Source organism: Achroia grisella, unplaced genomic scaffold (genome assembly GCF_030625045.1).
Source record: "Achroia grisella isolate CSIRO2021 unplaced genomic scaffold, CSIRO_AGI_Agris_v1 utg551, whole genome shotgun sequence".
Classification (NCBI taxonomy): Eukaryota; Metazoa; Arthropoda; class Insecta; order Lepidoptera; family Pyralidae; genus Achroia; species Achroia grisella.
Window position 1 is genome coordinate 66,643 of NW_026712935.1, and position 14,365 is coordinate 81,007.

The 14,365-nt window shown below is 29.2% G+C and overlaps 1 protein-coding gene across 1 annotated transcript; it reads right to left on the reverse strand.

Moving 5' to 3' along the window:
• Positions 1-7: 7 nt before the first annotated feature.
• Positions 8-10,458, reverse strand: LOC131848357 (uncharacterized). Its single transcript, XM_059198178.1, has 6 exons — positions 10,291-10,458; positions 5,668-5,792; positions 4,885-5,194; positions 3,339-3,469; positions 918-1,140; positions 8-214 (listed from the first exon to the last, which is right to left on the reverse strand). Exons 1-6 carry the CDS (start codon positions 10,391-10,393, stop codon positions 135-137), a joined length of 972 nt encoding a protein of 323 aa, XP_059054161.1. The 5' UTR covers positions 10,394-10,458; the 3' UTR covers positions 8-134.
• Positions 10,459-14,365: the final 3,907 nt, after the last annotated feature.

The window sequence follows — 14,365 nt, forward strand, 5'->3', positions numbered from 1 at the left end:
AAAAAACTAATTTTAAAAAGTCTTTTATTTCTTAACATAAATTACAATATAAATTATAATTATTTGAAAGTATAGTGTCAGTACAGAGTATGTTATTCAGTTTTGATTGTCTAGGTGCTATTGGCACGACGTAATCACTCAGTTTTGGTGAATAAAGACAGCAGCTGACGGATGGCATCTTCACGAGATGACGCTTCGTGGCCAGCTATCAAGCCTGAAATTTTAATAAGATATCTTAGTTCTATCAACACTAAAATTTGAATAAATTATAAATAGCTACTATTTTAATGTGGAGAAACATATTATATAACCAAATATAACATTTAAGTAAATTACCTAACTTTATAAAGCAAGTTAACAATATTTAGCACACTAGCTTGCTTGCAATGTTTGTTTCCCGTATTATTAGGAACCACAACAATTTAATTTATTTGTTAATGAATATAAATATAATACAATTATTTATACTCATTAACAAATAAATTGTTATGGTATTGTCTGTATCGGTATTATATATGTATTTGCAATAAAATATTTATACGTATCTAATAACTGTTTGAAAGTTCTTCTCAGTTAGTTTTGTTGGTTTCAACAGTTTTCAACGTATTTAAATCTATATAAACATACATATATCTGAGACCATAATTGGTCAGTACTATTGAATTGCTAACCCTATAATCTTGATAACAGTTTAGCATACCGCTTTACTTCCGATGATTGCGGGTTCTAACCCTCGCACAGTGAAAACATTTGTATTCACAAATATGATTGTTTGTATTGGTCTGGACTATTTTCTAGCTATACTACAGTCGCGTCAGTTGTCTAGTATCCAAGTAAAATCTGCTTAACTTGAGACTAGATGGCACTGTGTGAGTTGTCCTGGATTATTATTATTATTGATTTTGTTTGCTACTTACTTTCACTGTTGAATATCGAATTCCTGATGATGAACGTGTTCCCGACTTCTTTGCTAGGCGCCAACGTAGGCAAAGCAGGTACTGTTGGATCAACGTTGCTAGAAGGCACTGTTGGCGAGACTGGTAGGGCGGGCGGCGTGGCATCTACCGGCAGTTCTACTGGCAGATCAGCCTGGTATATTCGGCAGTTAACATTGTCTGCATAGTCACATACTCCAAGTCTCTGAAATTATATACATCAAATAACAGTTACTATACTTATAACACTTAGGTACCTCATTGATATAAGTTTGTTATTTGTCTTGATTAGTATCATATAGCGAGACATATTTGAAAAAATATTATAATGATAACTTAGTACTGTAGTGAATCAAATACTTGGGAGAAGGGGATGGGCTAATGAGGACTTGTGGCTCAATTGCTATATACTATCGTGGTTAATTCTTGGTGAATTCGAACTAACTGGCCTAACTCATCATTTTCATTTATTGTTAGCACGCCAGCACCAATACAGCAGGTGCGTACAACATTCCATTATCATCCGTTTAAAAAATAATAATACACAGATATGCAATAAACTAAAAATACTAATGGTGAGCAATCGTCGAGTAAATATATGAAGCAGCATTATGAACCAGGCACCACTTATATGTTGCTATTCTTGAGGACGATGTTGTTATAACTCGCTAAATTTAATTCTTAAAACTGGAACAGCTTGCAAAGTAATCGGGCAGGAACTTAGCGAATTTTATACCATGATTGTACAATATATGTCTAGAAAGGTGAGTTAATAACCAAGCTGATGGGAAGAAATTACTTTTATGTAAAAGCATGTCACAAAATACGAGTCCATAATATTTTCATGGAAAGACCCTAATGAACTAAGCTGTCATGTATATACATAACAATTTCAATATCATAACGCAATCTTTAAACCAAATCACTTTAGTATCAATTAACGATTATTAACAGATAAAGAAATTGCAAAACTTTGAACGCAATTAGGAGAATTTATTGATTGTTAAAGTGAGAATCAATATTACATACAAGGTTAAAATTAAGGAAAACATGTCCACTAAACTTGATTCTCTTCAAAAAATACCTGTTAACAAACTAGTTTTATTGTATTTATTTTTAGTATAAGTTAGTATTAATAAATAAATGACGTAGTTGATTGGTAAGAAAAAGTGGGAACATATTTCAACAGCAAAATATTACAAAAACATTGCCACTAAGACAAATTAATTATTATCTATAAAAAATCCGCTCGAAACCTGAGCGAATCGGAATGCAAATATGATAAAGATCACATATTTATTCAATAAAAAATATTTTTTTTTTAATGCTGATAATGTAGCTTTATTTTAGAAGGAATGATAACAATCGGGTAAATATTTGTTTTATTTATACCCGTTAAGAACAAAAATTCCTCCTTTTAATGTTTTAATAATAATAATGAGGGAGTGACCATATCAAACGGTCTCTAATGAAAACTATGATGCTAACATAGCTAATATAACGTACTAAAAACCGATGGGCTAACTGACCCGACATCAGACTCGTCTTATTATCCTTACACTGGTACCCTAACAGCATATATCATTACCACGGATACACAAATGATGCACTATTCTATTATCATCTTAAAGAAAAAATATGACAGATTCGATACCCAATAAATTATAATTTTCGTTAGCCAATGATTGAAACTATATGTTGTAAATAAAAAATAAATGCTTTATTTAAGGTTTTACTAATTCAAGGCAACATCCGGTCGACATTTCAGGTTTGTTTGTTATTTCGAAGGAAACTTATGTTTAATAATTTTGATATGCCTAGTTGGCAAATAAGTATTCTTACTTATTTACCAACTAGACATAATTCTTACTACATTTTTAAGTTCTCATCAACGTTTCAACAGACAATATTCAGTAAGTAGTACAGTTATCCTGTATTTTAAACATTTTTTTCTCATTTATCACATAAATAATTGGAAGGAGAATGCGGATGGTTAAACAGGGTTATCTCGTTGTACTCGAGGTCAGTTAGTCATATGAATTGTTTGGTATTCCTGAATGGGCGATTAAGAAATATAACAAGTGGCAACTTTAATTCCTCAATCCGTAGAATACCATCGCCAATATTAATTTCTAAAGACAATACTGCCTAATGTTTTTCTTGTCCTTCAGTCTCGCACTGATGATGATTATTTTAATGTACAGAAAAAACTAAGAGATAATAAAAATATTGACTGTAAAATAGAATATAATTTTTATGGGATTTAATGATTTAATGTATTATATGAATATGTATCGAATCCCCGTATTGTCACTACTCCATCGACTAGTAATATCGATATTAATAATTGTACTTTGTAATTGTACATTATGTACTTAAATATTATACTTAGTTATTACTTACTTCATTATAGGCGAGGTTCGCAGGACACTTGAACTTAATCGGCTGCCTACTAACACACACGAAAAACTCATTACAGTTGTATTGATTCCTGTAAGACTGGAAATCCCGATTGCACGAAGTTTGTACTGATGCTAAAAATAAAAGCGTAAAAAATATTAAAAAATATTTTTATGCATATTGTACTTTTGACGCACTATGCGTTAAGCAAACTTAATAAAACAATGACTGAATAACTATGTGAAATGAAAAAGGTATAAATATGATAAATACAATATGTGATTATGTAAAAAAAACGATTTCTGTTGTGAATAGTATTGTAGATTTAGGTAGTATATGTTTATGCACATATACATACGTATATGTATCTCGAAATCGGTGCAGAATTATTCAAGACGTATTTTATTGAGTTAGTATTATTTTGCGGAAGTCCATTTCATTAGTTAATGTAATAAACAAAGTAATATAAAACTGTTAAGTATTTTAGATGTCACAATAAAATTCTTAAATTGAGAATCTCTTATGAAGTCTGAAGTATGAAAACAGATTAACATATATTTTAGTTTATAGATAATCCGAAATACAGGCGGATGTTTTACATACTGGAACATGACGAATAAATTATAAAGGTTACAAACTGTGCAGTTGTGTAACTACAAACTGATGCCATTACATAATATCCACTTGACATTTTCATCTGTCGACATCACTATGATCACACATGTCATTTGCATAATATCATTTAGCGTTGTTTGAATGTGTTTAGTGTGCGCTATGGGGAAGATGATTATACACATAAATGACATAATATCATTTAGGTAATGTGTACAATGTATAGAGAACAATCTAAATTTACAAATGCACCATATGCATCACAATAAGAAGAAAGAATATTCCTCCACATTGGAAAGAATAGTAGATCATGCCATCTTTAAAGTACATTCTATGTACATAGAAAAATTAAGTTAAAATTGTGAAGTATTTAATAAATAGGAATTTACGACATAAATAATTTTAAAACATTTTGTGTATTCGAATTTGTTTAAAAAAAATAATAGTAAAATTATTAAATAATCATTTTATGACAGATATTCTTACAGTAGTAGTACACATCACATTAATGGGATATTTTACATGATTATATTATTTAAATGGCATTGTAATTAAATATATCATAATTTCAATACGGATGATAGTTTCAATAGCGTTAGGTAGGTCTTAACAACAAGGGTAAGGCAAGATATGATAAAAACTAGAACTTATAGAAGAGTATGTTTTGTCGTGACTATCAAGTATTTTCCGGAAGTAGTGGTCAAGGTGTACTCAGAAAAAATCTAAGAAAGTTAGTAGACAGATTTACTATCTCTAGTCGACCTGTGACCTGGTCACTTGTAATAGGGCCGAATTATCTAGCGTTATTATTATGTGTACAACTTTAAACTCGTAAAAAACTTTAAAACAGTGTTTATTCTTATGGGGAAAGTATGTGTAGTTATCACTATACATATCACGAGTATAATAGTAGTAGAGTAATAGTGAATTAACATACATGGAATCATTCTATTTTTACAATCCACGTTGTCAGCGTAGTCACATAAACCAGCGTTAGAGAACAATAAACCTTCAGGGCACTCCTGCTGGAAAGCCCATCCGTCCCAGCAGTCCAAGAATGATCGACAAGACTTGGGAGACGAGAACGAACCTCTCTTCCCAGCACAGAATGCGTTGGGCTCAATGATAGGTTCATTTCGGGATATGATCAGTTTGTTCTGGTTTGCGGGATTCTTGTTTATGTTTTGAATCACTCTGTCCGATACGGGGATCATGTAACATGCTGGGACACCTCCAATATTTAATGGCTGTAATGTACGTTGGAAAAATTAAGCCTTATAAAAAAGTTAGAGAACAGTTTCTCTTCAGTTTTTAACTGATGGCAATTAAATTCGTAGTTAAGAGTTTTTATTTATGAGATGAACGTGTAATATAAAAATAAATAAATAAAATAAATACTTCTTTCTATAATCGGTATACCAACAACATATCTACCTGATGTAAATTCGTAAATACTCGTCGCCTATATACGTGAATTTTAAGTACAATAAACAATATGTCATCGTTATATCTTTCATAAGGTAAAATTCAACAGAATTTAGTAATACAGATTTCAGTTACTACACTGTTTTTTAAGAACATTTAAACCGAAACCCAGAATTTAATGTTATCATTTGAAATTGTATCTATTGGGAATAATTGTAAAAACAAGGTAAATCTATATTATTTCCAGAATTGTTTGGGTTTAATTAATTATATTATTGTTGAGTATCTCACTTACCCGAAGGTAATTAAAGAAGGGGTTGAAAAGTGCACTGAAGAAAGGGAAGTTTCCAGCGTTGAGAAAGAGATTTCGCAATAAGGAATTTCCATAAGCATTCACCAAGTGTCCATCTTCGTCGTAAACTGAAAAGAAAGGTTTATTTATAGTTAATATACTTAATATTAGAATTTATAGATATCAGTCTAACTTAGATAGTAGATAAATATATTTGTATAACATTATATTTCCAACCTTTTTTTTATAGTGAAGGCCCAATAGGATGTCTTATAATAATCTTATAAATTTATAATAAGTAATAATCATCTAGGACCACCGTTTTACGACCGATGGTCGCAGGTTCAATTCCTCGCACGGCACAAACGTTCATGAGTCTGATTGTTTGTGTCGGTCTGGGTGTTTCCTATTTATAATATGTATTTATTTAAAAAAATATATATCTTTATATATGTATCAGTCATCTAGTACCCATAACACAAGCTTAACTTGGGTCTAGATGGTGCTGTGTGAATTGTCCTGAGATTATTATTATTATTATATTATTATTAATCATAATTAAATTGTTATTAAAAATTTATAGACTATTTTAACTCATAATAAGTTAAAATTATTTTGATAATAGTTTGTGTATATCAATAACCTCTCTATCATAACATATCAACTCTGTTCCTTATAAGGATGTGGTAGTAATAAAGCACATTAGGTACTATTCTGCCGGACGGGTATGAGAAATGACAAACGAAATTCGTTACAGGGCACATACCGGTTGCAATGATTAATAGTTGCTAAAGGATCAGTGCAGTGCATAAATGCCACTAGAATATTTATTCATGAGGATGCCATTTTGAGAGCAGTCGCATTATAGACAGCTATGAAATATAGCAGCATTAAATGGCAGAATTTGAGTGAGTGGGCATCTGTATATTAGTTATTTCTGCAGAAGTAAACAACTTTTATCTCTTTCATCCGGTTCTGAGGCTGAGATAAGGCAGTGAAATTACAGGATAAGGAAGCAAGACACTTTGGATAATGATTCATTAAAATTTGTTTATATATTCATTTGTATGCAAATTAATAAATTTTGATGAAGTAAATACATTATTACAACATTAATGACCAACTAATAAGAGGTTGTATTGCATTGCGGCGGTGTTATCACAAGTATTAGAACATTTGGATTAAGGGACATTTGTATAATCTGAACAAGTTTTTAATTTGAAAATAGCATGATCGGTGCCCTGATTGTGGTGCATGGCACGCACCTTTAAACTTCAATTTCTGATCAAACTAAACATTGTCTTAAGGCATAATTTCATTTGACTGTTACACCAACCACAACCGCTAAACGCACTATAATTATGGTCTTGATCCAATTAAGTCAATTATTATACATCTGGAAAACATTTGATTACACATTATCCAATAAAAATGACTTAAAACGCAAATTATTTTTATTTTTATATAATTGGAATGAAAAATGACCTGAAATGATTATCATAACAACTTACCATCACATCACCGATAATCTGTATTAAAATAAAAATTAGGGTTTAATTTATGTAGATATATCAATGTTAATATAAAAGTTTTATTTAAACATATTGTTATTTACTACATATAATATAATATAGACCGCTTCATTTGATTAACAGGACGCCGATCGATATTGCAAATGACAAGAACATTTTCTTTCTTCACACAAATTAAAGTACCATAAAAATTATAAGTATGTATATGTAAAATCATAAAAGCAACTACAAAGTAGTAAGAATATTGCTGTGTCATAGTTCACTTGATTATAAATGTAGCACAGGTGGTTTGCTATCAAACTTTTACATATACAAACTTATTTTTAAATAATTACTGATGAGACGCGACCAGTGATAAAAAAAAGTTATTAAAAATCAAGGAAACTAGTAATACATAGATATTAGAAGTAGAAAAACAAAGGAATACAAAACGACGATAGACGCTACTAACTAAAATCAAGCTACAAAAATAAAACAAAGCACTTATACAATGGCATTTTTTTTAATTCGTTAATAATCTATCGTTTTAACATGAAGAAACATTGACAGTTGAATACAACCAATTTCAACCAGTCACCATTTGTCGCTCGCGCAAACAAAACAAAAACACATTGGCGTGATTTATATTACGTATATTTGCAAGCATAATGTTCTTATAAGATTCTGTCATTTATTGCGCTATTATTTTTTTATTGAGGAGTTTGGGTTACAGTCAGGTATTCTCCGTTTTTCAGAGTTCGATACCTAGATCCGTCACGGACAAGAATTGAGGGATATTCTTAGGAGTAATGGTTTACAATTATCTCATTGCGCTAGCTAGAATGTGTAACATTCTGTTACTGAGGGAACTTTTTAAAAATATTGTTTAGTTGAATCTCGATTTTATAGAGGTTAAGATTTGTTCACAAAGTCGTAGATTCAATCCCGAACAATATAAATGTCAGTATTTATGACTACTTTTTTGTGTTGTTCTGGGGATCTTTTCTATATATAAATATGTATGTCTATATATAAATATGTTCAGTTAAGAGAATATCTTTGAATCAATAGTTGGATTCATTTATAAAATAGATGTTTAAAGATAAACCAATTAATGGAATTATATTGATTGCTTTAATTTATTATGGTCATAAAAATCCTTGCATGAAGTTTGCAAGATTTTAGTAAACTGATTAGACGGTTCGTTCACAATATACTTCATTGACACATGCATATTGTCTGCTACAATACGTGTGGGGAGAGGGCGTTGTTAGTATTTTGAACGAGCAATGTCATGTTTAGTTCAGTTAACCTCCACGAAGTCCCCCTTAGAAACCAAACTATTGTGTTTAATTCCTGATCATCATGATTCATGACAGACCTGATTTCATTACTTTCCACTGGTGTCCCACCTACAGAATCTACCGTTATCGCTTACAGACACACAAATGCATGTTCATATATCAAAAATAAAATAATTTTTTCATATGTTATGTAAAGTAATTGACAAATTAATTTAAGCAATTAATTAAAAGTACATTATATTTATAATCCACTAAACTTAATTATAACCTATAATTAAGTTAGTGGTTTATAAATATGTAAATTATTATTAATGTCTAATTATAAGATTAAAATTTATTATCATATTATATTATAGTATTTTAGCAATTTAGCCCATACTAAAAATCTTTTTTAAACATATTTAAAATACATACGTCTAACGTCTAATTCTTATTGATTCTTATATTGATCCAGTAATTACATACTTATTTGTATATTGGTTAGCACGGTCGCCTACATTAAGTAAAAACTACACCACTGTCTGTACTTAGTCGTATAATTCGAGTTTTAGTAATTACATCGGAGTCGTTACGAGATGATGTTGCTGTATGTAACAGGTTCTACAGTTGCATAAATAGTAAATTGATGTTAAACTTAAATGGGTAAGTACATATGGGCGTAATGAGGATTTAGCTAGATCTACCGTCGAAATGAGAAGTTTAGGATGGACGATTTAATGATTTATTTTGTTAATAGTATTGAAAAAGAAATTTTTCTTTAAGGTAATAATTATTTTTACAATAATTTCCACAAATTAAATCATATTCAAAATGAAACTCATGCGTGTTACTAAAATATGGGTAATTTATGGAGACACAGTGTATTTCAAAAAACGATTGATTATAAGAAAATAACAATTATGATTTATAAATTAATTAATTTATAAAATTTCACTAGTTTTTTATTACATTCAAGTAGTTTTTTGCGAAGTGCGAGCGAGGAATAATGTGATTGTGAACATAAATGATTGAAAAAGAGAAAATATTCGACAACATACCCATATATTATTAAATACATATTAAGTATATATATTTATTTATAGATATTACAAAGAATATTAACATTATTATTTAATGGTAGGAAATTTTTTAATTGCAGTAATTAATGCCAAGAGATTAATGACATAAAAAAAATGCAAAAGCACAGAAAAATTGCAATCAATACAGTATTTATTAATTAAAATTTTGTTTGGATTCAATATTTCTGTCCAATTATATCTGTGTGGACTTTGTGAAGACTTAAAAGTACATTAGCATATTCTCAAAAAGACTAAAAGATATTCATAGAGATTATTTTCTGTCTTAAATTTTATTGTATTATGGTTATTAATTAAATATTACATTATTAGTAATTAGTAATAATAAAAATAATGTTTTACTACAGTTTTTCCTAAAATGGCTTCTTATGGCTACACAGCGTATTACGTCTTGTTTGCAACATTATATATGTGATAATATAATAATTGGAGCAAAAGACAAATAATCTAAATAATATAATAATATTTAATTTTTGTTTTAAACAATGCTGTTTTTACCAAATATAGCGAATTACGATTATATTTGCTATTAAATTATTAAATAAATAATATTTTTTCATAATTTTATAACAGATTATTCTTACATATTTTACTGAATTTATCGATAAAAAAAATCAATTATATGGGCACTAAAGGATAAGAAAAGTAAAATAAATTTTATAAATTTCACATTTTAGTTTCCTATAGTTATCCTGCAAATGAATATTTTTTATACAATAATATAAAGTTACTCACATAAAAACCTCTTCTGTCGGTTTGTTTCTGATGTGGAACCATCGGCACGTCCACAGAGAGCGACTACCAAAGTTGTCAGGATGATAAACTTGATCTTGTACATTGTCGATGATCCTTTACCGGTGAATGTACGAGGACAGTACTGCAGGGCAATGTCAGGGATAGTTGCAAAGGCTAGCTTATATAGGCTCAGACGATGGAAACAAGTACTCACATATACATACGTGGGTTCTAGTTTTAGCCGGGATGTAAAGGAATCCTAAAAGGATATGCTTGTTCTACAATATGAGCAATAAAATTAACGATAACTTCTTACCTTTGCTTGCTGTTTTACGAAGTTGTAGGTACGTTGTTGTGTCCTTTTTAGATACATCCATACGTGATTTGTAGAAAAATAGAGGTATTAAATATCATATGACACTATATTTGTCAGTTATTAAATTTTTGATGAGTCAGCTTTTATTATAAAAGTATGATATTGTAAATAGTAGCTTATTTACAAATATGAATTTTATGAGTTTTTAGTTAATATTGTATTTTATAATTATTACACTTGATAGAGTTTCAGGAAACTCAGACCTTTAACTTGAATATTAACATTTATGAAAATTATACCATTTAAAAAACATATTCTATTTAAAAATAACGCTTCACAAATAAAAAATAATCTTAGATTCGTCGTAAATCGTCTTATTATAGTATAGAAATGTCAAAGATTTGATATAAATTTCTAACATCTATATTTATAATTTTACTAATATTATTAATTAACTAATGTTATGGATGAACTGAATGATTAATGTTTTTTACTTTTTCACGCAAAAACTACAGAATAAATTTTAAAAATACTTTACAATAATATAGTTTATACATCGTAACAACATATATACTAAAAATTTTACGCAGATGAAACAGTGGGCACAACTAGATATATTATCTGTATAGATTTTTTAAATTAGGTAAAATAGTGATTCATAATAGTGAAAGATACAATGCTTCACATTTAATCCATGCTTCTAAACCAAGTGCGTGTGAATAAAGATTTATCTATTATCTAAATGCGTTTATGCAAGCAGCCCTTCGATCTTGATAAATGCCTCAGGCTCGCCCGCCGTTTATACATCCACATATCACTCAATCTTTATCTTGATTAAGACTGCATTGCGGATGATTACTGGCACTTTGTATTTGCAATTGCTAGGATTATGTCTGAATAATGATATTACATAAATAAGATTCCAGATATATTGAAAATGGATCAGCTAATAATATATTCCAATGTTATTTTCTGAAATTAAAAGCAAATTAGTTCCACTGCTATCACTAACGTTGTAAAAAATCGCTTAACGTTTTATAAGGACGGTCATGTAGAAATGTGTTTTTAAGGCTAATAAAGGGATGGTGCTCTCCGCCTTTGTTAATGGTTTACGTGACGGAGCTCCAGGAGAGGATGATAAAATGAGCATGAAATCAGGTCAGTCAGCCCATCTTGGCAAATGTCAATATACTACGATGGTTTCCAGGGGAAATCGCCTGGAGGTAAACCTGACATGGTGCATTGCTATATAACAATTAAGTTTTTAGTCCACGTTACTAACAATTCCCTACCCCTTGCAGAAATGATATATTGTATTATCTTGTTAGTGATATTATATAGTCTGTTATGTAGGAACACATGATATTAACAAGAGATGGCTACTAGTATTCTATTAGGCCTTTAACCAATATTAGGTATAGCATATACATTGGCTTAGAGAACATGAAGACAACACATAGAGACAACATAGTCCCAGATTCTATGCCTGTAGAATATAAACGTTTTTATTATTAATCATGACTATTTGTGTTGGTATATTACATACATATCTACTCAGAATATATTTTTAAATCTATGTTTCATATATCTATTGAAACTATAAGTTTTCATAGTTTGCAACTAGATGGCGGTTTACGGTATACATATAAAAGGTTATTTATTACAATGTATTTATAGCGATATATAAAATAAAAGGTTTTCGAATAAATGCTGACAGGAAATGCGACTGGGTGTTAATATTAGTTACATATCAAGAGTATCATGTAAATAACAATTAAATTTATATACCAATAAATATTTTCACAATGGCGTTAACAGTAATATCAATTCCTGTTTGTTCGTTGTCATAAAACGTGTGATATTAAAAATTTATTGTAAATAATTGAGAAAAACAGACCACAAATTCATTACCTCGATTGTGAAATATCTTTGTTATTGTGTATGTTTTATTTTAGTTATTTCCTGATTAACAACATTCGGGAGGTATATAAGCGTGTCATGATGAATCTAGTCTCTTAATTAAATGTAATAGAGCTTTGAAAGAAAAGAAATATATTAAATTATAGGTAATACAATAAATATTAATTTATTACTTTGTTTTAATGCAATAAATTGTTTAATATTAAAGAGATGTTATACTATTATATTATTGTTTATATTAAAGAGATGATAACATAGATTACTGGCTATTTGGATAGGTAAATAAAAAGTATAATAATACTTTATTTACTTTATATTTTTTAAACTCTAAAATTACTTTTAATAAATTTACTTTGCATAAATTTAAAATGACATAAAATTATGGTTTATTGGTTTAATACCATAATTTTGTGCGGACATTCTAGCACAATGTTGGCATATGTTCCCGCGTCAAGTTTGCGTATTCCCTTACTCTTATTTTACATATCTAGTTTAATTAAGAGGACGCCAACGCTCACCGCTATTAACTTACCTTTATCTAAATAATATTATTTATTTAATTAATTGTGATCGTCGTGGCCTAGTGGTTTACTATCCTGATTTATAGCCAAGAGGTCGTGAGTTCAAATTTGTTCCATACCAAAAAACCTTGTATGTCAATTTATATTTCTATCTGAATTTTTTTTGTGACTAAGAAATTTATATTGTTGGTGTTTGTTGAGATGCACACATATAACAATTGTGTTTTGTTAATTCTAATAATTATTTATAATGATAAGTAATGTTCATTTTTATAATTTAATGCTATATTTTAGTCTCAGTTTAGGTATGTTTTTTTTTCAATTATTACTACAATAACAATCATTAAAAAAATAAGAAAAATATTATATATTGATATTCCGCATATTTACGTTATAAATATATTCAGATATTTATAAACTCATAGATATTCTGAAATGTAAAGTCAGCCAGTCTTCTTATTCCAACATGCGGATAGATTTATAGTGCGTATCTTTGACAGAAGACGAGTCGGCCGCACGATATGTAACAACTGATAAAGGTACGCATCTCGGAACTTGCTTATACTTTAATCAAATGATTATATAGTTAGTCATAAAAGCCAGTAAAAATATTATGTTAATACATAGTTGCAATGCATGAGAATATGATTTTTTTATTATTTATTTAAGGATGGTCTCCAAATTAAAAATATAATTAAATAATTTTGATCGTTGGTATAAAATTATAGTGGAATGAAATATTAATCGTGCAAGAATATTCTTATATGTACTGTCATTTAGTATACTGTTAATTTATAAAGGTATATTAATAAGGCAAATTAATTGTAACATACAACATATAAAATCAGGCCACAATGTTTGTAATGGATAAATTCTGAAATTACATGTTCAATTTCTATGAAAATTTGGATAAATAAATTTGGCTCCCTGTCTGTCACTAAAATTTGGTCTATCTTTTAAGGCAAGTTTTTGAGTTTATAAGTGACCTGCAATTTTTTTTACTTTGGTTAGAATATGATTGAGCAAAACAATGATTACCGAGTCAGCTTGATTTGTTACCTTTTTGGAAGAAGTCAACAAAGTAAGGGAAGTAAAGGCCCTTTGTTAGTAAGTCCACGAAATAATCCCTATATTCCTATTTTTAATTTACCTAAGAGAAACTGTCAATTGTGCAACATATGTACATACGCTTTCTAGCGCATGAAAGTGAAGATAGAAAGATGTGCACGCGACACTTTGTGGATACCTTTCTTTTGTGTTATAAATCTAAGTCGAAACGGTCGCATATTTTTTAGTGTATGGACTATTGCGTCCTATA

Bases quoted from the DNA above. Each gene is read 5' to 3' on its own strand.
- LOC131848357 (XM_059198178.1), bottom strand. From the start codon at position 10,393: ATGTACAAGATCAAGTTTATCATCCTGACAACTTTGGTAGTCGCTCTC. The intron at 3,470-4,884 runs GTATGTTAATTC...TTTTATTTTTAG, and splicing joins TAAAAATAGAATGATTCCAT to CATCAGTACAAACTTCGTGC. The intron at 215-917 runs GTAAGTAGCAAA...TTAAAATTTCAG, and splicing joins TTCGATATTCAACAGTGAAA to GCTTGATAGCTGGCCACGAA.